The following is a 24,289-nucleotide window of genomic DNA, read 5'->3' on the forward strand; positions in this document are numbered from 1 at the left end:
GGTCTAGGTATAAAAAAGCTGTGCTCCTTCACTGTGAGCACAGAATTCTCTATTGGTTTTAACTCAAAGTGGACAAATACACAAACAACCACAAAACTAAAAACTAGTTTCCCTCACGTCTTACCTCACAGAAATCTTGATAGTCCATTAATTCATTTACCGATATTATCAAATGACAAGACATAAGGGCAAATTCCCAATCATTGCTGCCACCAGTGAGGAATAACTTAATCTGCCCTAAGCAAAGCAGAAACATAAAACACAAAATCAGTAGTGAAAAAATAAAAGCTAGAGATACAGAGTATCAGCAAAGTTAAATTTCTACTGTTGCTTAGAATTTATGTGTGAGAGCCAAAAGAAGATATGAAGAATGGGTTTAAGCTGCCCGTACCTGGTTCTGCAAAATGAATCCATTGTACCTCTAAGTGCAACCCCCAAAAATCTTCCTCGATGAGGAAAGGAACGCAAACCTTCACTAGACAGATTGTGCATTTCAGTGATTTGAATTATTTGCATTACTGTCATGTTTCTACAAGTTAACTTCTTCGTCTACAGAGCTGTAAAATAGTCTAGTTAAGGATACTGACAGGTAGAGGTGACAATAAAGGATGAGCCAAATTTTTTCCCAGTTTTCCTTACAGGATCATATTCATTTATTTCGTGAATACTTATTGAGCATTTCCTATACCGTAGACACCATTCTGGGTTCTGGGGATTCAGCAGTGAACAAAGCAGACAAAAATCTCCTCCCTGTGGAGCCTGCATTCTAGAGTTCAGTTTATTTGAAGCATGATGAGTTTGAAGTAATAATATGACAAATAAATATTCTTCTGGAGCTCAAAAATACTAAAAACGAGAAAGACATAGGATTAAAGATGTGAATGTGCCACTTTGAGAATCTTAGCAGATAGCCTATATATTTTGTTCAGACTAATACCAACTTTTTCTTCCTCATATGTTACATTTTTCTTTACTTAATTTTCTTCATTTAATGACACAACACCAATGAATTTGGGTTTCTTCCTAATCACGTATCCAAGGCTTATATTTTTAGAGACACATGCTAAACAATATTTCTACTTTTCTGCTATAAATTTTTATCTGTTGCTAGCAAAAAGAAATCATGTACTTAATGCCTTAAAATGAAAAATGAGAATACCCATCGATTAGTTTTACTCTAAGGTACTTTTAGTTGAATATTGCAAATGGATTAAAGATCAGAAGCACAGTGTATTTTGGTGGGGTGGGGGAAGCCAGAATTTGTTCTTAACAATATACAAGGTTTGACAGCTCATTCATTGTTCCATTAAAAAATGATTACAAACCAGAAACAACTGAGCTCTCCCTGCCCTTCGAATAAATGAAGATTAATTTTGTTCTCTTGGGGAAAGTGGCAATTTCCCATGTCATTTTGGATTCATAAAATGTGAGTAACAGTTTTTTTTTCCTGTCTGGCTGAGCTTGATTATATTTTCCCTAGTTTTCTAATTTGGCTGATTGTAACTCATGAATGAATATTAAAAGACTGACCCAAATCAGAATCAACAAGGATGGCCTAGAAACATGTCATTATGTAGTTGTGCATTTTAGCAGGAGCTTCCCAAATTCTCATTTAACAACAGAATTTTCTGTTTTTTATAGGTGACACTAAGCCAGCTCTTAAACTTACATACCATTTCCATAATCATGAAGATAATTACTGAATCTAGGATATAATATAAATATAAATAGATATATGCAAATAACATGCTTATACTTTTTTTCTTTATTACATAGTGGACTGTCTTATTTGTTTCTGTAAGGTCTATTTTTAAAATTTAGAATAAATATCTAAGATATTTTGAATAATAAAATATTTTGAATTTCAAATAAATAACAATATAGCTATGAGAAAATAATATAAAACAGCTTTTACAATTTGACTTCAAGGTGCATACTTACGTGCTTAGAAGTAAATTTGCGTAATGTCTGTACTTTACTTGCAAATGGTTCAACAGTGTCAACAATTATTGAATTTAGGTGGTAGGATGCTATTGCACAGCTTTTCATGATAAAGCACTATTATGAAAATAGTTTTTTTAATAATAAAACACTGTAAAAAACTCTATAATTCACTGTAGTGAGTAATTTATTCCTTTTCAAATTCTAGGAAGGTTAGAATGCATGTTCATAACATCAATAAAATTACAAGGATTTACAATGTAATTGGAACTATCAGAGGATCTCTGGAGCCTGGTGAGTCAGATAATCTTTTAAAAACATTTTGTTTTTACAAAAATTAAAGAGTAAGTAAAGATAAACTGTAATCAACAATTGATGTAGGTGTTTTCTTGGCTGATTTGAAACTACTAAATTTTGGGGAAAATTGTACAACTCTAAATAAAGACTTTATAGTGTTTCTTGTCTTTTATACAGAAAACTCAAGCAAGAGGATGTTTATTTAAAAACATAAATTACAAATATTTATAATGTATTCAAAGTTGTAGGATTTTTTTTTTTTTTTTAATATACTATTTTCCAGACAGGTATGTTATTCTGGGAGGTCACCGGGACGCCTGGGTATTTGGAGCTATTGACCCAACCAGTGGGGTTGCTGTTTTGCAAGAAATTGTCCGGAGTTTTGGAAAACTGATGAGTAAAGGTAAACAACTTTTTTTTCCTAGGTGATGACAAAAAGTGACTTACTTAATTTTCTTTTATTTTTAGGCAGCTGTACCTAACCATGTGTGTTGACAATACTTCCAGGCTGGAGACCTAGAAGAACTATCATTTTTGCCAGCTGGGATGCAGAAGAATTTGGACTTCTGGGTTCCACAGAATGGGCTGAGGTAAATAAGACAAAGAAGGTTCTTACTATTTTCTTGGTCAACAGGGACCATGTATATATGTATATATAAATACACACACACACACACACACACACACACACACGTATCTCAGGATGATCAAAAATACATTCCATTACCTAATATAGTTTTGGTTTGGAGAATGACTCAAGAATTTAAGAAATGGGTTGTTTTTACTTTCACATCAGTTTGGCAATAACCTCTTATTACTAGGCTACAAACAAACTTACTGTCTCTTGTCAGAATATTATAGTTGCCATTTGTATTTGTTTTATAAAAAATAAGTAAAATCAGTAAGCTCAGAAAGTAATCAAAATTGGCAAGATGTTTTTGATAAGGGAATTATCTAAAAACAGATACAGATGCTTGGAGCTAATTTTTAAGTTTTTAAGTTTCTTTAGACTTCTTCCATCTGAGAAAACAAAAGATGTTCTATTAAGATGGCCATATGTTGATGATATTTTCACATTTACAGATTCCATGTAAAATGGCAACCAGAAGTATACTTTAGCATTTGCAACAGATATGTGCTTCATTTTTAAGTATAAAGTGATAATTCTGTGAATTAAATTACTTTAATAAATTGGCCTGCTTTACCATTTCAGAGGTGGGGTTTATTTTCTTCAGATATGATTGATTGTCATTTGTCACTAGCTCTTAATTATTTATATTTAAGGATCTCTCCTAGGCCCCTTTTCTTTCATCTTCTTCCTTTAGTCTCTCTGTAAAGTAATCTCTAAGTTCTTAATTGTAAAAGGTAAGCGTATACTTTTTAAAAAAACTTTTAAGTTCAGGGGTACAATTGCAGGTATGTTACACAGGTCAACTGTGTGGTGGGGATTTGCCATACTGTTCAACAACTCTGCACGAGCTGATTTCTTTAGTTGGCATTTCCTGCCTGCCTTGACCCAGTGGTAAACTTTTACTCTTTCTGCAAGACTAAGCTCCATAAACACACAATTTGTGATCACATCTCTTCTAGAAGAGTGTTATCATGTATTAATAAGAAAAATAATTGTGCCGGGCGTGGTGGCTCACGCCTGTAATCCCAGCACTTTGGGAGGCCAAGGCTGGTGGATCACGAGGTCAAGAGATCGAGACCATCCTGGTCAACATGGTGAAACCCCATCTCTACTAAAAATACAAAAAATTACCTGGGCATGGTGGCGCGTGCCTGTAATCCCAGCTACTCAGGAGGCTGAGGCAGGAGAATTACCTGAACCCAGGAGGCGGAGGTTGCGGTGAGCCGAGATTGCGCCATTGCACTCCAGCCTGGGTAACAAGAGCAAAACTCCGTCTCAAAAATAATAATAATAATAATAATAATAATTGTAATAATAATTCTGTTGAGTCTTACAGTAGCTATGTGATTTATCCATTTTAACTCATTTAACCCATGCAGTAAGTGATCAATAAATGTTGGCTCCCTTCTCTCTTCATCTTTACCTCTACCTTAACTTCACCTAGTTTTTCACATGTATAGCATTTTGAAATTTATTGGAAAAGCTATTTTAAAAACTAGGTGAAGAGAGGACTTGGAAAAACCTAGTTTGAAATGTTAAACCTATAACTCAAATGTAGTAATTTTTGAGATTCTATGAAACTAATATTGTGATGTTACTAGTGAAAGACTATTTCATCACCCAATTTTAATTTATTAAGCCCAGTACTCACTAGTTATTTGTCCTGACCCTCTCCTTTCTCCCACCTTCCACCCTTTGAAAGTCCCCAGTTTGTGTTGTTCTTCCTCTATATGTCCATGTGTTCTCATCATTTAGCTCCCACTTATTAGTGAGAACATGTGATACTTACTTTTCTGTTTCTGCATTACTTTGCCAAGGATAATGGTCTTCAACTCCATCCATATCCCTGAGAAAAATATAGTCTCATTCTTTTAATGACCGTGCAGTATTCCAAGGGGTGTATGTAACACATTTTCTTTATCAGGTCAATCGTTGATGGACATTTAGGTTGAATTCATGTCTTTGCTGTTATGAATAGTGCTGCAGTGAACATATATGTGTATGTGTCTTTATAATAAAATGGTATATTCCTTTGGTTTAATAAAATGGTATATTCCTTTAGTTATATACCCAGTAATGGGATCGCTGGGTCCAGTGCTATTTCTAGGTAGGTGCAGTGCGTAAGTACTTACCTTCCCTCCACCATCTGCTGTTTATCATTTAAAGTCCAGATTTTACAGAGCTGCTTTAAAATATGGCATACCTGTCTTGCCACTGTGTTTAGTTTTAAAAATGCTTTCCTCCTGATTCATTTTCTCTTACATTAGTTTAAAATACTATAATAAGAAATATGAATCAAACAAATATAGAGGGGTAAAATTCTCACTCAGTTACTTGTCTGGTATCATTTACCCTTTGTTGATTACATTTACACTGCGAATTGTTATTTTCACATTGATATTATTAATATGCATTTTGAACCTATAACATTAATTTGATGAATCAAATTTTATTAGTTCAGATCTGTTTTTCCTCCTGCTCCTGTGGTGGGTGAAGGTCATTGGCTTTTGGAAACGTGTAATTTCTTGTGATACATAATATATATAAATATGTGCTTCTGTTTTTTAAATTTCAGCAGCTGAACATAAAGAAATCCAATATATAAAATAATAAACATGCTTTACATTGATTTATAAACATGTGCATTAAAAGACAATTTCAATACAGTTTCCAGTTTTGTGCCAGGTTCTTGATTATATTCATCAGCATATTTACCTTCTTTAAATACACATAAGGAATTTTCTTTATTTCCACTATAAATCTGTTATAATAGAACCTTTGATTTTATATTTCTCTATAATGGAGTCAACTATCACCTGGCTGAGCAAGCAAGTGCAAAGAGGTGACAGTTTTTATTTTTGCCATAACCACACACAGATTTAAATGTTTTTACTATAATGTATTTTAGAAAGCTAACAAGCTAGAGAGAGAGAGGTGAAGGGCTCTCTCAGCATGTTCCCATCTGTGTGTAAGTGAATTAGTCTTGCTTTACTTTATCTTTCTTCGATCCATCTATTTGTGTGTGTGCGTGTATGTGTGTGTGTGTGTGTGTGTGTGTGTTTGTGTATGTTTGTGTCTTGTTTTGTCTTTATCTGTGCCTCCACTGTAATTTTTTGTCTTTCATTTTTATTCTTTCACTTCTCCATATACATAGTAAATATAAACAAATGGAAATTTTCTATTTCTCACTTTTGAAATGATAAATTTATTTGGGTATCCACTCTAAATGGATCTCAAACTTCAGGGTATGTAAGAATCAATTACTAGTTATATCCATTAGAAAATACAGATTTTTGGTTGGGCACGGTGACTCACGCCTGTAATCTTAGCACTTTGGGAGGCCAAGGTGGGCGGATCACCTGAGGTCAGGAGACCAGCCTAGCTAACATGGTGAAACCCCGTCTCTACTAAAAATACAAAAATTAGCTGGACGTAGGTGGCATGTGCCTGTAGTCCTGGCTACTCGGGAGACTGAGGCAGGAGAATCACTTGAACCTGAAAGGCAGAGGTTGAAGTGAGCTGAGATCATGCTACTGTACTCCAGCCTGGGCAACAGAGTAAGACTCTGTCTCATAAAAAATAAAAAATAATTTTAAAATAACTAATTTCCAGGCCTCACTTGTAGCAGTTCTGATTCAGTAGATGTAGGGCAGGGCCCTAGAGTGTGGGAGCCACATCCCTACATATTCTGATTCAGGGAATCAAGGAACCACACTTTGAAAATATTTTTTTCCCTGAGGGCTGTCTGCTTTTGCTATAAACAGTAGCTATTGCTTCATAGTATCCTTATTTCTTATATTAATTGCATAATTGTTGTTAACCAACTGATTTTCTGCATTTTCTCAGAAATTATGGTCACAGGCAGACATAGATATTTAATTCTGAAAGGTATTTGTAAACCACTTTTCCACAAAATTAATTTGCTTATTTTGTTTACGTTTTCACAATTGTATGTAATGTGAATTAAGTAACAACTTCGCTTCAACTATAGGAGAATGCCAAAGTACTCCAGGAGAGAAGCATTGCTTACATCAACTCAGATTCATCTATAGAAGGTAAATTTTCTTTCAATTTATAGTACAATTTTCAGAATGTAAATTTTATTTCAAGTAATTTTTATTTATTGTTGAGTAGTAGACCATCCATTAAGCCTATAAATTCTAACTTACTAACCACCTCAGATATCCCCTTCCTATGAGATGCCTCAGTAATACCTTTATTTTTCATTTTACCACAAAGAAAATAATTAGGATTCATAAGAACTGATATGATTCATAACTAAGCTATTGCTTTTAACTTCTTTAATGTATTTACTATTTGCCTATATTAAATTACTACTTAAAACTCTAGTATTAACCACATATTTTTCACTATGGAGATATTAATCGAATTTGGCTGAAATAGTTCAGAAGAAAGATTTTACAGATATTTTGTCTAGAAATATTTCCTGTATTTGTTGTAAAAAAAAAATTGAAATAATTGTACTTATTCCTTTTGAACTGCAAACTCCTTTTGAATCTGACATGTGAGATTTCTGTCTCTAGGGTTTCATTGCATTGTAATTATTTTTAAATAAATGTTAGAACATAATAATTACTGACATGGTTTTGTCTAATGCCTTGGTATATACTATTGCATGAATGAAACAAGTAAAAAACTAATGCTATGGCCTTACCACTTCCTTTGCCAAAGTACCCCTAAGACATGCTGCCATAAGAATGACTCTTAAAATCACTATGGGAGCTGCTGCCTTGGCAACTGAAGTCCACCAGGACCTTCTTCTATTCACATATGTGGTGCAGCCTCTCTTGCTCCTGAAGAACTATTTCCACCCTGTTTTATTCCTTGGGAATGAAGTCTTTGATTTGAAGATCATTATATCTTGTTTAAAATTAGAAAATAAATTTAGAATTAAACATAAATGGAATCTCACTTAGAAGTATGAAATAATATTCTGTGTTTTATTTATTTTTCAGGCAATTATACTCTCAGAGTTGACTGTACACCCCTTCTTTACCAATTAGTGTATGAACTGACAAAACAGGTATATTAGGAGATGTGTCTTTGTATGTTTTCTTTTGAATGGATAAATGAGTAATATGTGTTCTCTCCTAAATGAATGGTATTTTTAAGCTGGTGAGAGAACATGAATGAATCATATAAACAAGTCAAAACAAAATCTTTAATATGCTGTTTACTTATATGACATAACTAAGAAGGCAGTATCACCAGTTTCTTTGTTCTAGTAATAGTCTTTATTAATAACTGTGTAAATAGTTACAATATGTATTTATCTGGTAGAGGTATTTGATATAGCAGAAAGATCACTGAGCTGGAATACAATGGCCTGGGGTTCAAAAACTATCTTAGCTACCCATTCAACTCATTCAAGATTCATTGAGTGGTCACTATATGTCAGGCTCTATAAAATGAATTATAGCAGCAGTAGTGATAAAAGGACAAGGTCACTGAATTCAAAGACTTCGTAGTCTAGAGAGGACACAGACTGGTAAATGAGGAATTAGAGTTCACTAGAATATTTGATACCATGTATGATGGAGAAAAGTTAGGGAATAGAGAATATGAAATCCTAGGGTGGCTGGGGGAAGGTGAGGAACATAAGAAGAGGTTTACAGAGTCACTGATGCTTGGACTGTCAAATGAAGGGATGTAGAAGTAAGGGAGAGGGTATTCTACGCAGAGGACACAGTATCTAAAAAAGACGTGGAAGTATGAAAGAACGTATTTCCTGATCTGTAGATAGCTCAGCATTGCCAAGCAAAAGGTGATAGTGGGAAAGATGGTAAGAAATGGGGCATAACAAATGGGCCAAGGAGTTCAGAAATGTGTTATGAAAAAATCATTAAAGAATTTCTAACAAAGTTGTTCATTGTTTTATATCAGTATAGTGAATACATTAAGTAGTTGCAAGTCTAAAGGCAAAAGGGAAATAATTCTGCAAGCTTGCTAATCTCCCGGTAATTTATAAATAATTTTATAAATATTAAGTGAGTTATAGATATAAAAAAACCTCCAAAATCTAAAGCACTCTGAATCTCTAAAACTTCTATAATCTACTCATTTAATATCTGTGAGCATCATTTAAATAGTTCCTTGTGAAAGAATTGACCTGTCAAAATGTTTGCTTCAAGGTCAGCCTTAGATAACAATATGAAGTAGCTATCACTTCTCTCTGGGTACTATTAATATTTCCTAATCTCTTAATCTTACCCGTCTCTTTTTACATTAATGTCTTTAAAAACTAGTTTTCCAAATGAAACTCCTCTTATTTTCCTAATCACAATGCTCTAACCATCTTGGGTAGCTAATGTCTTTAATCCTTTCATTGAAATGTTCCATAAAAGCATCTTACATAGAAGCCAGCTGAAAAGAAAATCTTTACTGAGAGCACACTTTTTGGAACAGTTTATGGTTTGTGCTGTCCTAGAGAGATGATTCCTGCCCTTGATGTCAGGAATGATAAGAATTTGGTGGTTGATAGAAGTTGATGTCTGTGCCTCTTTGTACAAAGATAAATGCTTATCTATGGGCATACTAAGACCCGGTAGACAAAGGAGACTTGTTTTTACTCTCCTATAAACTGATTATTATAATTTTATTAATTCCTAGTGTGTATTAGCACAAATAGTCAAGCCATATTAGTGACGTGAGGATAGGGTAGGAATGAGAGACAAGACTGAGCTTGGAGAGAAAGGTGGCTGCCTGATGGAGCAAGAAATGGGACGAAGTGTTGCTAAATGAGAGGAGGGCTATCAATTCTGACAACGCATATAGCTGAGATAAGACCGACCTTGCCGAGTATGGTGGCACATGCCTATAGTTCCAACTGAGGCAGCAGGATTATCTGAGCCCAGGAGTGCAAGCCATAGCAAAACCCTGACTCTCGGGGTTGGGGAAACTAATCTTGATTGTCTAGGTCAAAGGGATGTGATTTCTGATTAGTACTAGATGGAGACAGTATGATTAAGAAAATGAAGAGGATTTTACTGGGAATTCCATCCAAGCAGGATGTAGAAACTGGAACAGAATCTCTTTCAACTATTGTAAATTGGCAGGAGCAGAGTGAAGAATAGAACCCAGTTAGCTGGCTGGAAATGAGCAGAACATCTCTGCAGCTGCTGCATGTTGGTAGGGAAGGATGTGCAGTGCCAAAGCTATTTCTAAGCTGTGGATCCTATATGCAGTGATAAAGTACCATCTCATTCATATTAAGCTAAGGGCAAGTGACCACTTCCCAGCCCTACCATTATTCTATGGAAGAAGGCAGATTTACCACTGTTACTTTCTACTTGAAGGCTGACGTGAGCTTGTGTTATCAGTAAACACAACACATTTGTGCCTCTAAATAAGTGGGATGAGATTGAAACAGGGAAATTGTTCAAAAACACGTGGCAGTATCCAACATCTTTATTAGATGCTCTTAAATTTAATTGCCATTTTCTCAGAAAGGCCTTACCTAGAGACACATCTATCTCCCATCCCTTATCCACATCTCTGTATAGCACTTTGATATTTTATTTTCAAATGCTTATTATAATTTTGTGTTAAAAATTGTATTTGATGTGTGTATCCCAATTTAATTGTGAGGTCCAAGAGGGTAGAAACTATGTCTCTTTTTCTACATTTCTCTTCTGAGTTCAGAGCTTAGTAAATATCTATAGAAAACATTTTAAGAATAGTGGCACAGAAGTTAGAATAACCAACTCTGTCTGAAGGCCAGAGAAAATATCAGCTGCTTCTCTTAAGAAAGGAACCATTATCCCCATTTTCACAGGTGAGAAGACTAAGGTTCAAAGAGAGGAAGTGATTCACAAAGTTATGATCCTTTCACAGTTAGTTAAGTAGAGTCTGCCTTGGATCTATTTTTGAGCAAATCAGGGTTATAAACAAACAAGCAAATAAAATACGACCAATATGTGTAGTAGTCGAGATTTAAAATAGACCAGTTGGACTCCACAGTCCACGGCCCACAATGTTTTCATCACATGGCCCGGCTCTTCTTAAGAGTGTCAAAAGACAAAGCAAGTATAAGTTTGTAAATGTACTTTAATGAAAGAAATAAAAATGTTTATATATGTGCACACAAACATAGGAGCTCTTAAAATTCCCAAGTAGTAATCTGAGGTAATGTAGACCTTTTAAAAAAAAATCCATAAAATTTTAACTTTGTATAAGACTTTCTAAAAGAATAATGCCCCCACTAACCCCCGCCTGCCCTGTAAAACCAAGACTTAAAGGTTAAGATGAGCTTCAAATTATGTCACCCCTGTTGTTCTGAGACTGCTTTGTAGGTCTTATTAGGCAAAAATAATTTACAAAAGCAAATATTATATCTGAAGTATTCTCCAATGTCTTCCCACTAACAGAAATCTAAGCTGCCAAACATTAAAATGATGACATTGTAAAATTTTAAATGCTATTTAAAAGTTCACCAAAATAAGCAGGAAATTACATCTTAGGTATATGGCAAAATTCCCAACACAGGTAGGCATCATGAATGAACAATAATTTGGGCTAGATTTATTTCGTGCCTTTTGCAAAAATAATTGTTCTATAAAGGAACTTATATATACATGTATATAAATATATATGTACATGTCATTAAAAGTAGAAATTGATGACAAATCACATATAGTTTTCTTTTGACATAAATATAGTTGTTTCTATCCCTAATTTCCAGTATTTGATTTATCTTTCTAGATCCCCAGCCCTGATGGTGGGTTTGAGAGTAAATCATTGTATGAAAGCTGGTTGGAAAAAGACCCTTCACCTGAAAATAAAAATTTGCCTAGGTAAGTTACTTGTATGCACCTTTCCTACCATAGGATAAATTATAAATTCCCCTCTGCCTCCTGTTTCTCCAAACATGAAATTCTCAAATGTCTCATCAATAATTTGAGTCCAGAAAAGATAATAAAGAATTCTTGGCCTGGTGCGGTGACTCACACCTATAATCTCAGCACTTTGGGAGGCTGAGGTGAATGGATTACCTAAGGTCAGGCATTCAAGATCAGCCTGGCCTACATGGTAAAACCCTGTCTCTAATAAAAATACAAAATTAGCCGGGCATGGTGGCGGGCGCCTGTAATCCCAGTCACTCAGGAGGCTGAGACAGGAGAATTGGTTGAACCCGGGAGGCAGAGGTTGCACTGAGCCAAGACTGCACCGTTGCACTGCAGCCTGGGCAAGAGTGAAACTCCATCTCAAATTAAAAAAAAAAAAGCCTCCATCCAGCCTTTGTTTTGCAGGTAAGCCAGCACATGAAGTCTTTCAGCCTATATTAGAGCACAAATAGATCTAGTTTTGCAAATTTTTAGTCCAGATAGTTTTGCTACATTATTAGCCACGAGTTGGCATTCTGGCATAAAATTTCATTTAGGTATGTATTAGGTGTATTAATATATAATATAACTTCAGATTATGATAATGAAGTTAAAAAACATGCTGGATTATTTGCTTATAAATTTATTAAGGAGCATTATCAATAACCACTGAATTTTGTGATTAATTTAGAATTTATATAAATATTATTTTTTGCCTCTTATTCATGCTACAGCAGCTTTCTTAAATTTATTTTAATTTGTTTGTTTTCTTTTTTTCTAAACATTATGTACTAAAAAGTATATATTTGTTTTCTACTGCAATGCCATTTCTAATACAGATTGAGCGTTCCTAATTCAAAAATCTGAAATCTGAAGTGGTCCAAAGTCCAAAACTTTTTGAGCACCAACATGATGTCACAAGTGGAAAATTCCACACATTATAGTACTTAAGGCAAACTTTGTTTCGTGCACAAAATTATTTCAAATATTATATAAAATTAAGTTTAGGCTATGGATATAAGATATATATGGAACATAAATGAATTTTGAGTGTAGACTTGGGCCCCATCCCCAAGATATCTCATTACATATATGTAAATAGTCATAGTCTGAAAAAATCTGAAATCCAAAATACTTCTGGTCTCAAGCATTTCATATGTGATACTGAACATGTACAAGCAAATAATAGTAACAGTTTATAGCTTTATTCCTCATTTCAAATTGGTCTTGTGAAAGTTTGAATGTGGGTCCACTATAAAAGTTTCACATGCCAATTCAACAAAAATAGTAAAATACAAAAGTGATTTTTAAAACATTGAAGAGCTCAGTTTCAAAAACACATCTAATAATCTAATCATTGGGAAATATATGGTTATGTTTTTAATGCACATGCAATTTTATATTCTGCTTTCATGACTTACCACTATTTTACAAAAAATGTGTCATGTCTTACATCTTATGTATGTATATATGTGTGATAGAGCAATAGAAGTTTCTTAATCATATGCAAATAAATAAATTATAATTAAATTTATTTCTAAAATGAAATAAGGCATATTTAGATTCTTTATGATCTTAAATGTAGACTTTTTAATGGCAATTTTCTTTTTATTTTTTTTTATTTTGAGATGGAGTCTTGCTCTGTTGCCCAGGCTGGAGTGCGGTGATGCGATCTCGGCTCACTGCAACCTCCACCTCCCAGGTTCAAGCGATTCTTCTGCCTCAGCCTCCTGAGTGGCTGGGACTACAGTTGCCCGCCACCAAGCCCGGCTAATTTTTGTGTTTTTAGTAGAGACAGGGTTTCACCACAACTCCTGACCTTGTGACCTGCCTCCCTTGGCCTCACAAAGTGCTGGGATGGTCATCTCTGAGAGCAGGGCCCATGTCTTTGTTGTTTTCCCCTCTAAACAAAAATGTAAATGCTGAAAACATGATAGAAAGTATCATCACCAGGCTGCAGTCTTTGGTGGCACAGCCCAATTCTTATTATAGGTTGGTGCAAAAGTATTTGCCATTTTTGCCATTACTTTTAATTTTACAGCAATTTTCCAGAAGATTATGAAAAAATGTCTTGAGGGTGGTTGACCTTTTTAAAATTCTTGTAAATGTAACATGTAATTTCTTGCCATTCTCAGGACAGAATTCCTTGTCCCATCTATTTAATTTTGTATCATTTATTTATTTCTGTGTGTGTATTGCATTCTACATTTAGAATCAGTAAGTTGGGATCTGGAAGTGACTTTGAAGCTTATTTTCAGAGACTTGGAATTGCTTCAGGCAGAGCCCGTTACACTAAGAATAAGGTAAGCCATTTTATCAGTTTGAATACATGACATTTCATCTACAGTCCTTTGGCGAGGAATGTCACTGAGTTGTTGGGCACCAGACACCTGGTGGATGTGGCCTGGGAAGAGGTCCCAGGGATAGAGATAGACTGCATGTCCCTTTGCAGATGGACAAGGAAGTAATTTGAGTAATTTTGTGAACATTTCATTGTTATGGTTAATCAAAGAAATGGTGATTCACAAGGTAATGCCAGACACTTAGCTGGTTATCAGTACTAAGTAGTTCACATCATTTTCTTAATTCGTCAGAAAAATCTCATTCTCTAGCCTAGTCTTGCAGGCTCTGCTGTGCTTTTCATGAGGAAAAATGCGGTTGGAGAACATATTTTAGTCAAGAGAAGTATTAGGATAGGATTCGTTATTGTTGGTAGCTCCTCTTCATATTCCCACTTCTGCCTGTCACCTGAGTCAAGGACTATTGGTTGGGAAATAAAGCAAGTTCCTCTTTTTAACTTGATCCTCTTTTCTGTTCTGCACTGACTGGTTTGCACCACCGCCACACAGACATCCTGATGCTATACAAGTACTTGAATATAACCAACATATCCCATGTTTGCTCATCAATGTTATAAATTATTTCATAAACCAAATGGAAGATTACAGTAGCAGACACAGATTCGTCACAGATTTTAATCAGTCTTCAAATCATAATTGCAGTACACCTAAATCTTGCTTGCCCATTATATATATTTATCTTGCAAATTTGACTATTCAGAATACAACAAAGAACAAAGAAATGAAAGCAACTCAACCCAAAATAGAGAGCTAAACTCAGTAAACTATAATGTTCATTACATTTAATACATAAAAGATGTGTTTTAACTCTTTTTCAAGGCCTGTTCACTTTTATACTGTCTTCTATAATTTGATCAAAGTATCTGTTTTCTAAGACCACTTTAGATTAGAAACAGACAATTAGATAGAAGAAGGACTGACACAGGGATTGCTTTTTAGTGATATTAAAAGCAGTAAGAACAATAGCCCTATAACAAGATAGCAAATGGTAAAAACTAAAATTAGAATAGGCAGACCGTAGAACCAAAAAAAATTTATACAATATACTACTATGTAGTAATTCATATTCATAATGGTACTCTTAATTATGTAATAAAGCTTAAATGACATTTAGATGTATACTGCTTGGGAAGGAAGAGAAGGTACTGAAATAAATCATCATTAAGCTCTATACTTAGCTGCCTAGAACCTTTTTTTTACTAATCAATTGATAGGTAATTTTCAGCTGTGCTGAGGTGCAATTTGAATATGTATTCCCTAATTTTACTTATTGAAGATATAACAAGGAAAATATTCAAGGTGTAGCATTTTGAATGAAGGTTATGTACATTATAAAATAAATACGAGAAAATTTTTGAAATCAGTGAATATTACAGTGTTTTAGTTATTAACATTTTGCCTCATTGTGATAAAACTCAGGGTGTTATATTGTTATATTTTTTTCTTTTTCTTTTTCTTTTTTTTTTGAGACGGGGTTTTGCTCTTGTTACCCAGGCTGGAGTGCAATGACGCGATCTTAGCTCACCGCAACCTCCGCCTCCTGGGTTCAGGCAATTCTCCTGCCTCAGCCTCCTGAGTAGCTGGGATTACAGGCACGCACCACCATGCCCAGCTAATTTTTTTTATTTTTAGTAGAGATGGGGTTTCTCCATGTTGCCCAGGCTGGTGTCGAACTCCTGAGCTCAGGCAGTCGGCCCGCTTCAGCCTCCCAAAGTGTTAGGATTACAGGTGTGAGCCACCATGCTTGGCTGGTTGCATTTTTTCTATAGTTATTTTTATGTTTACATAAAAATATTATAACTTGAATATTTAATGTTTATTTATACTTTCCTCCCTCCATATTTTTTTTTTTTTAGAAAACAGATAAGTACAGCAGCTACCCAGTGTACCACACAATTTATGAGACATTTGACTTGGTAGAGAAATTTTATGACCCCACATTTAAAAAACAACTTTCTGTGGCTCAGTTACGAGGAGCACTGGTATATGAGCTTGTGGATTCTAAAATCATTCCTTTCAATATTCAAGACTATGCAGAAGCTTTGAAAAACTATGCAGTGAGTATCTATAATCTATCCAAGAAACATGACCAACAATTGAGAGACCATGGAGTATCATTTGGTAAGAAATAGTTGGGCTGATATTTTAGTCTTTAAGGTAGAGCTTTAAGATGTTATCTCCTATCATGAACAATGCATATTGTTTCATCCTAGAATACATATTTGCCTTACTTATTTTGACTTCTACACAAAAACTTTAAACAAACACCTATTGAAGAGTCTATTTTAATCTGGCATGTATCGAATGAATCCATTATGGCTGAGTTATTACCACAAACATTGGGATGGTAAACATTTTTCCTATATTATGGCCTTCAAAAATTTTTACTTTTATAGGAATAACATTAGAAAAATGTCACGTTATTTTTAAATATCGAGAAGTAGAGAAAGCCATAAATTCTGTTGCATACATATTATTAATTATTGTCAACATCATGATTATTACTGCACATATCTTTTAGCGTTTGTCTATATGAGACATTTTTTACGTGGTCATAAGCATTATCTCCTTTTATTAATGACTGTTTAGTGGTTGCTGTTCTGCACTGTGCATCTCCTATACAGCAGGGATGAATCATAAAGTAGTGTATGTAGTAGAATTCAGGGTTGGGTTTGGAAGCGGTTTGCCTGCTTCAGACACTAGCTTTACCATTTCTTCACTGTGTGACCTTGGGAAAGTTACTTAACTTCTCTATGTGTTAGCTTTCATACAATGAAAAGATAAAAAAGAATATATTAAGTTTCAAAGATCATTGTGGAGATTCAGGTAGGTAACATATAGAAGCTGTGGCAGGTGGCACTTAGTGCTCATTAAATGTTACCTATTATTGCTGTTTTATTACAACCTTTGTTTTTTATTCAAGGGGAACATATTTTTAGTATATGCCTAAATTATCAAATATGCACTGAGTTTCTACTGTGTATCAAGTACTATGTTTTTGCCTGGGAGATAGAAGTATGTATAAGGCACAGTCATAGTCCTAAAACAGCTTGAAGTCTCATGTGGGGGAGAAGGCAATATGCAGAGATTAGGTTATTATGGGGTTATGTAGAGAGTGCTGTAAGAACACAGAGAATGGGTGTGAAATAGTAATGACTTCTGAATATGATTATATAAAGGATTAGTATTAGTAATCTTTATGAGGTTATAAATAACAGCAGGTACTATGGTCTAGAAAAAAATGAAGCAAAGAAAATGTGTTTATATCAATACAATTGGAGTATCTCTGCAATGATGGGGGAAATAAGGAGAGAGAAAACCAAAAAATGAGCAGAGCCTACAGCAAAATGGACATTCATAGTTTTGTGGCTATTCAGCATCAAGTTGTCTTCCTAAATGCCCTGATTTCCTTTTGGTGAATGATCTCTTACCAGTTTGTATAAGTCAGGGTCCAGTTAAGAGACAGAAACTACACAGTAACAGTGGAAGGGCTTTCTTCATACAAGGTTAATTCCTCCACCTACTTACCTTCTTAGAGGCCTGGTTTCCCTGTCATATTTTCAAAAATCACCATTACTATTGGTGGCTATCCATTAGATTAATTATTCTTACAGCTTTTCTATTTAAAAAAAAAATTTCTTCTGCCTGATGTGTCCCACTTTCTTCACAATCAAAATTCCTCATTTAATGCCAGGCAAAAATGGTTCCTGAGGAAACACCTATTAGTGTAGGAATGAAGGTATGATTGATGAAATGAATGAATGAATACATAATCTGCACTCTCTGTCTATAGTTCTTTACCTCTTAATAGCCAATCCACTGTGCTCTTATGTCCTTTCTACTCTAGTAAAACTGCTCTTGCCAAAGTTGTCATTGACATGTGTCACTAAATCCCAAGAATATGTTTCAGTTCTCTATCTTGACTTCTGTCCTGCATTTGACATTTAAAATTCTGTCTTCAGCATTCTTTTCTCATAGTTTCCATTGCATCTATTATTACATTATTTGGTTTGAACATGCCTTTAAAATAACAATTAAAACAAGGAAAATCTAGAACTAAAAGATTGCTTTTATAAAATAGTGATCATACTAATACTGAATGTACCACTTACTAGCTAAAGCACTTACAGCTCAGGATTTCTATGAGGTCAGACCTAATACAAATTAGGTCATAGAAATAGAAATAAAAATCCTTTCTATTAGGTGCGACCTAATAGATCCTGAGCTGTAAGTGCTGTATCTATAAAATGAATATCATATTTCCTGCTTTATTTATACCACAGGACTGACGCAAGCAACAAATCAATAATGTATGTTTAAAGTCCTGTGTAGAAAATATGGAAAATGATAACTACATTGTTGTAATAAAAATATGATATACAGTCAGCCCTCTCTATTGCTGAGTTTTGCATCCGTGTATTCAATGAACTGCAAACCACAAATATTCAGAAAAAAAAAAAATCCACTAAGTTCCAAAAAAGCAAAACTTGAATTTGTTGTGCTCTGAGCACTACATTGAATGTACATGAAGGAAGTGATTTATAGACATTGTATTATAAGTAATCTAGAGATGATTTAAAGTATAGGGGAGGATGTGTGTAGGTAACAGGCAAATAGTATGCCATTTTATATAAGGGAGTTGCTTCCATGGAATATGGTATCTGCAGGGGTTCCTGGAACCCAGGCCCCATTGAAACTGAGGTATGACTGTACTGAGAACCTAATCACTTTCACTAGAAGCATTGTGAATTAAAGAAGACTTTGACCAGACCAAATCTGATCCCCTTTCTCAGCATTTGGATATATCAGTTTGTCACAGCTTAGCTGTTGAACAAGATCTTAAATACACTATTTGAAAACAAGAATTGGTATTTTTTTGCCCTGTAGTAATTACAGAATCATAGCTGGTGCATAGCTGTGTCCCGTGTCTAGCATATAGTTGTTCTCCCAGTGTGTATTTGAATGAATGAATAAATTAAGAATGCTGGGTTTCTGGTAAACTATGGGTTAAGGAATTATTTGTGTCCTAGATTTTTGAAAGTTATTTCCTTTAAGAACCAAGTTTGCCATATTTTGTTTTCATACAATATTTCTTTCTTATATTTTCTGCTAATTTTCATGGATCTGCAAGAAGACTCAGTAGAAAAATGGCTTTGGCATCTATGTGGTCATGTCAATCTGGAAGGGGGAGGGTGGGAAAGCAAAGCCCTGAAATGTGTAGCATGTGTGCTAATTTCTCTTCTGCCTTTCTGTTTTTAAAAAAGACTCTTTATTTTCTGCTGTGAAAAACTTCTCCGAGGCTGCTTCAGACTTTCATAGACGACTTATACAAGTTGATCTTAACAAGTAAGTTTCAAATATCTACCTTTTTTTTTAAAGCAATCTGGTTACTAGAATGAACTGTTTTCACTCATATCAGCATTAACTCCTAAATCATTGCTATTCAAATTACAGTCTGCAAACCAGCAATAGCAGTAGTACCTGGTAACTCGTTAGAAAGGTAGGATATCAGTCCCCACCCAAGACATGATGAATTAGAATTCTGCGTTTTAACACCCCACCCCCCACATCCAGTGATTTAAAGTAACAATAAAGTTTGGGGAGCATTGCTCTCAATGGTAGACTAAAATCTCATCCCAAAGAGACAAGAGCCAAAAGGACCCATCGTTAGGAGTTTGCATGATGACAGTTCTGACTATAGCCGGAAATTCATAGCTTTATGGGTTTAAGTGCATTTGTAATATATTTTACTAGTCCTTTGTCCAGTACTCCTATGTACCCATTTAAAAATTCTTTTATCATTGATAATTTTTTTTGCATTTTCTTTCTTTCCACTTTTAAATTGAAAATAGTTTTTAAAGTACATTCAAAGTAAATACCATGTAACAAGCATAAATTTATCCACAGTAGAGTCCATGTCACGTTTATTTTTTCAGACTTAATCAGAATAAACTTTGGCACTTCCCATATTGGAAGAAAGCTGTATCAGTTATTTTAAGGGACCTCATTCTCCTTTGGATTGTGGGGGAGCCCAGGGAACTTATTCAGCTCCCCAAAGGGATAGTCTGAGTGTAAAAAGGGATTCCCTATCCATTGTGTTCAGCTATCTCTTACCCACCTTACAGACTTCTGAAACCATTCACTCTTTGTTAACCACCTTTATCTGCTCCTTTTTAATGCAGTAGAACTGAAAGACTTATCAGGAATAACTTAAGAGTTCACTCTGTCTACCTTTCCAGGAGGCCTGGCTATCTTCCTAGAAAGAAGTAAAGAATATCTTTGAGTTCTTTTTGATTGGTGTGTGATCTAGAAAAATATAACAAACAATTTCCCATTAGGTCTCTCTCCTGACTGTAAATATTACAAAGATGACCCTGCTATTGTTTGTAGCTCACCACGTAAAGCATTACTGTGTTAATATTCATTTTGTTAAAAATTTACCACTTTTAGAAATGTATTTTCCCAAGCCTTGTTTTTATTTAATATTATTTTGAAACATGATTCTGTAGTTTGGTTTATAATTATATATATGTTCTTCTCAAAGTCCCATTGCAGTGAGAATGATGAATGACCAATTGATGCTCCTGGAAAGAGCATTCATTGATCCCCTTGGTTTACCAGAAAAGCCATTCTATAGGTAAGGAAACAACAGGTGATCCACTAAAGGGCACCAGTTACATCACTGTGACCAAAACCAGCATGCCTGAGGTCAGCTTTAATGCCATTAGATGGGTGAAAGGCAGATATGTACACTGAAGGGAATTTGGGTAAGATTGTGCATCTAATAATAGTACGATACATACTAGAAAAATAAATTTCATATTGTTTATTGCCGTGCTGTGAGTGAAAATGGTGAAGGCTAGTTAAAAAAGAACTCTAACAAAATCTTCAAACTGTATAATCTTAAAGGGAATTTTAGAGCTCGTCTAGTTCAACCTTCTACATGAATCCTTTCTGTAGAATCTCAGATAAATAGTTATCCAGTCTCTGAATCTTCCAGTGATGGGAAGCTTACTGCTTCATGAGGAAGCCCATTTCACTTTATGAAAGGTCTAATTATTAGAAAGTTTTCTTCATAAAGATCTAACGTCTATTTTCCTGTAATATTTTTCTCTTTGAGTTTGTTCTGTTATTCAAAGTCAAATAAAATAAGTCTAGCTCTGTTTCCATATAATATTTTAGGTTTTTGAGATGGTTCTCAACGATGCTTTGATTTCATTTCTTGACTTTATAATGGTGCAAAGGCAATACGCATTAAGCAGAAAACATACTTCAAGTACCCATACAACCATTGTGGTTTTCATATTCAGTGTAGTATTCAATAAACTACATGAGATACTCAACACTTCATTATAGAATAGGCTTTGCGTTAGATGATTTTGCCCAGCTGTAGGCTGATGTAAGTGTTCTGAGCACACTTAAGGTAGGCTAGGCCAAGCTATTATCTTTGGTTGATGAGGCATATTAAATGTATTTTTGACCTGTGACATTTTCAGTTTATGATGGTTTTATCAGGACACAACCCACTGTTAAGCCGGGAAGCCTCTGTATCTCTGCATCATGCTCTCTTTCAGTGTCTTGGCTCCATGCCTTTGGATGATCTCTATTTGGTCAAGGTCCTTTTTAAACAGTGGTTCTCTAGTAGAAATTAGAAAGGTCCTAAAATTCAAAGCCAGAAAATCTATATTCCAATTCACTTGCAGATACGTGATTTAGAGCAAGTAACTTCTAGGGTTTTCCCATCTGAATTAAGATGATGATAATTGCTACTTTACAAGGCTATAATCAAATAACATGCAAATAATAATAATAATAAAGGTTTATATGTTACCTTTCTTATACATGTTAATGATTAATATTAACATTTAGATAATTACAAGCACAGGCTTTTAGAACCCATCTCTGCCACACACACAGACACACACACACACACACACACACACACACACATCCCTTTTTTTTAGTTTTTTTTCCCAATTACTTACTATAATGAAAAGTATTGACACAGTATGGATGTCCTTGTGTCCTATTTGAACATTTGTTAATATCCTTATAATCACCTGGGATTGCAGGGTAAAAGGTAAACACATTTTCAAATTTAATTAGGTTACTGCCAAACTGTCCTCCAAGGACTACCGTATTTTCAAAAATGCATTCTGGACTATTAGCTGAATATTAAGATTATATTCTAATGCTAATTATTATTTTTGTTTTAGTCTACTGCAGTAGTATGGAAATCAAGTTCTTCCTTAATGATCATAAGGATTACTTTATGGATTGATACGACATACTGCACATGCACACTTTTCCCAATAACTGCTGAGAGAAATGTAGCTATAATACCAATTCCAGCTACCCAGAATTTCTCATTTGTCTTAAAGAATTTAATTCAAAATAATTTTTTTCTCATCGGGCAATGTAGATCAGATTAAAAATGATCTTATAAATCTAATAAAATCTGAAAGTAAAAATTTTCAGTATTTATGATGGATCAATGACATTTTTAAGATCCGCTATTTCATGAACCTCGAGAAAGGAGAGATTACCAAATATGTTGTGTAATAAAATTGTTCTAGCATGTAGAATTTGATAATTAGACTAAGAAAATTAGACTAATCTGATGTATATATGTATAGCCATTATATATGTGTATATGCATTATATATGTACTAAAAGAAAAACCTTAGCCAAATTATATTTAACAGCATTTAATTGAGCAAAGAATGGTAGACTCAGAGAGACCCCAGTGCAGCCACGTGATGGATGAGGATTTATAGACAGCAAAAGGAAAGCGAAATACAGAAAACGGAAATGAGTTACAGAAACAGCCAGATTGGTTATAGCTCAGAGTTTACCTTATTTGAACACAGTTTGAACTGCCCCCCTTTGATTGGCCAAAACTTGGTGATTGGCACAAGAGTAGATTCAGTTTGTTGACAACTCCATTTAGGTTATTGTTCACTATGTACAGAGAAACCTTTAGGCTGAGCTTAAAATATTTAAGGAGGCAGCTTTAAGTTAAACTCGATTTAACAGTTGAGATTCAGTAATGAATAAATCAGAAAACATTGTACATATTTTAAAATAAAATGTTTTTAGTGTGGAATATGTAAAATATTCATCTTAAAATTTAGAAGCATAACTAAATATTTATTGTGAATAAAAAACATGTGTCTTAGTCTATTCCTGCTGCTATATCAAAATACCTGAGACTGGGTAATTTATAACAAACAAAAATTTATGACTCACAGTTCTAGGGAGGCTGGGAAGTACAAGATCAGTGTCAGCCAATTCAGTGTTTGATGAGTGCCTGTCCCATACATGGCATTATTTTCAAGGTGTCCTTAGTTGGCAGAACAGATGGAAGGGCTAGCTAGCTTCCTTCATTGTCTTTTATAAGGGCTGTAATCCCTTAATACTGTCACACTGGAGATTAAGTTTCAACATATAAATTTGGGGAATGAACACATTCAGACCGTAGCAGCATGCTTGATAAATTTTGCAAACTTGATTATTTTTGAGTTGTGGGTAATACATTGAAACTGTCACAACAATGACAAATAAGTAATAAATCCTTCCTTATCTACCACTGAGCTCATTTTCTATATTCTCTTACTCCCCTTGTTTTTTCCCTAATGAAAGTTCCACATAAATTAATTGTTCTGTGTGGCAAGCATAATAATGGCCTCCCAAAGATGTCTATTTTCTAAACCCCAGAACCTTTGAATATGTTACATAACATGACGAAGAGTACTTAAGGTGGTGGATGGAATTTAAAGTTACTAATCAGCTGACTTTAAAATAGGGACAGTATTCTGAATTATACTGGTGGCCCCCATGATGTAATCACAAAGGTCCTTAAAAGTTTTCCTATGAGAGGCAGGGGAGAAAGTTAGGGCGATGCCATTGAGGAAGACTCAGTCTGAAATGCAGTTGTGGATTTTGATGGTGAAGGAATGTGGGAGGCCTCTAGAAGCTGGAAAAGCAAGGAAAAGGATTCTCCCCGTCCTTCCTCCAGGAAGGAATGTGGCCCTGATCATACTTTGATTTTAGCTCAGTGAGACTTAAGTCAGACTTCTAATCTTAAACTGTAAGATAAAATCGTGTTTTTTAAGTCATTAAGTTTGTGGTAATTTGCACAGCAGGAATATAAAATGAACACACTCTGTAATGTAATCTAAAAAGGATTAAATAAAGCTTACTTTTCTTGCAAACAT

General features: G+C 34.6%; 1 protein-coding gene across 2 annotated transcripts in view; it reads left to right on the forward strand.

The window, feature by feature from the left end:
* The window catches only part of NAALAD2 (N-acetylated alpha-linked acidic dipeptidase 2), a 56,558-nt gene that overhangs the window by 28,852 nt on the left and 3,417 nt on the right, over positions 1 to 24,289 (forward strand). For both annotated transcript variants that reach the window (XM_021665638.2, XM_064365389.1), the window contains exons 9-18: positions 2,150 to 2,235; positions 2,522 to 2,641; positions 2,746 to 2,828; positions 6,861 to 6,924; positions 7,846 to 7,913; positions 11,591 to 11,682; positions 13,925 to 14,015; positions 15,929 to 16,193; positions 19,337 to 19,418; positions 20,617 to 20,709. In XM_021665638.2, coding sequence (XP_021521313.2) covers positions 2,150 to 2,235; positions 2,522 to 2,641; positions 2,746 to 2,828; positions 6,861 to 6,924; positions 7,846 to 7,913; positions 11,591 to 11,682; positions 13,925 to 14,015; positions 15,929 to 16,193; positions 19,337 to 19,418; positions 20,617 to 20,709 — 1,044 coding nt within the window. The remainder of the gene's footprint in view (positions 1 to 2,149; positions 2,236 to 2,521; positions 2,642 to 2,745; positions 2,829 to 6,860; positions 6,925 to 7,845; positions 7,914 to 11,590; positions 11,683 to 13,924; positions 14,016 to 15,928; positions 16,194 to 19,336; positions 19,419 to 20,616; positions 20,710 to 24,289) is intronic.

Source organism: Aotus nancymaae, unplaced genomic scaffold, assembly GCF_030222135.1.
Source record: "Aotus nancymaae isolate 86718 unplaced genomic scaffold, 86718_ANA_hifiasm-v0.15.2.pri h1tg000059l, whole genome shotgun sequence".
Taxonomy (NCBI): Eukaryota; Metazoa; Chordata; class Mammalia; order Primates; family Aotidae; genus Aotus; species Aotus nancymaae.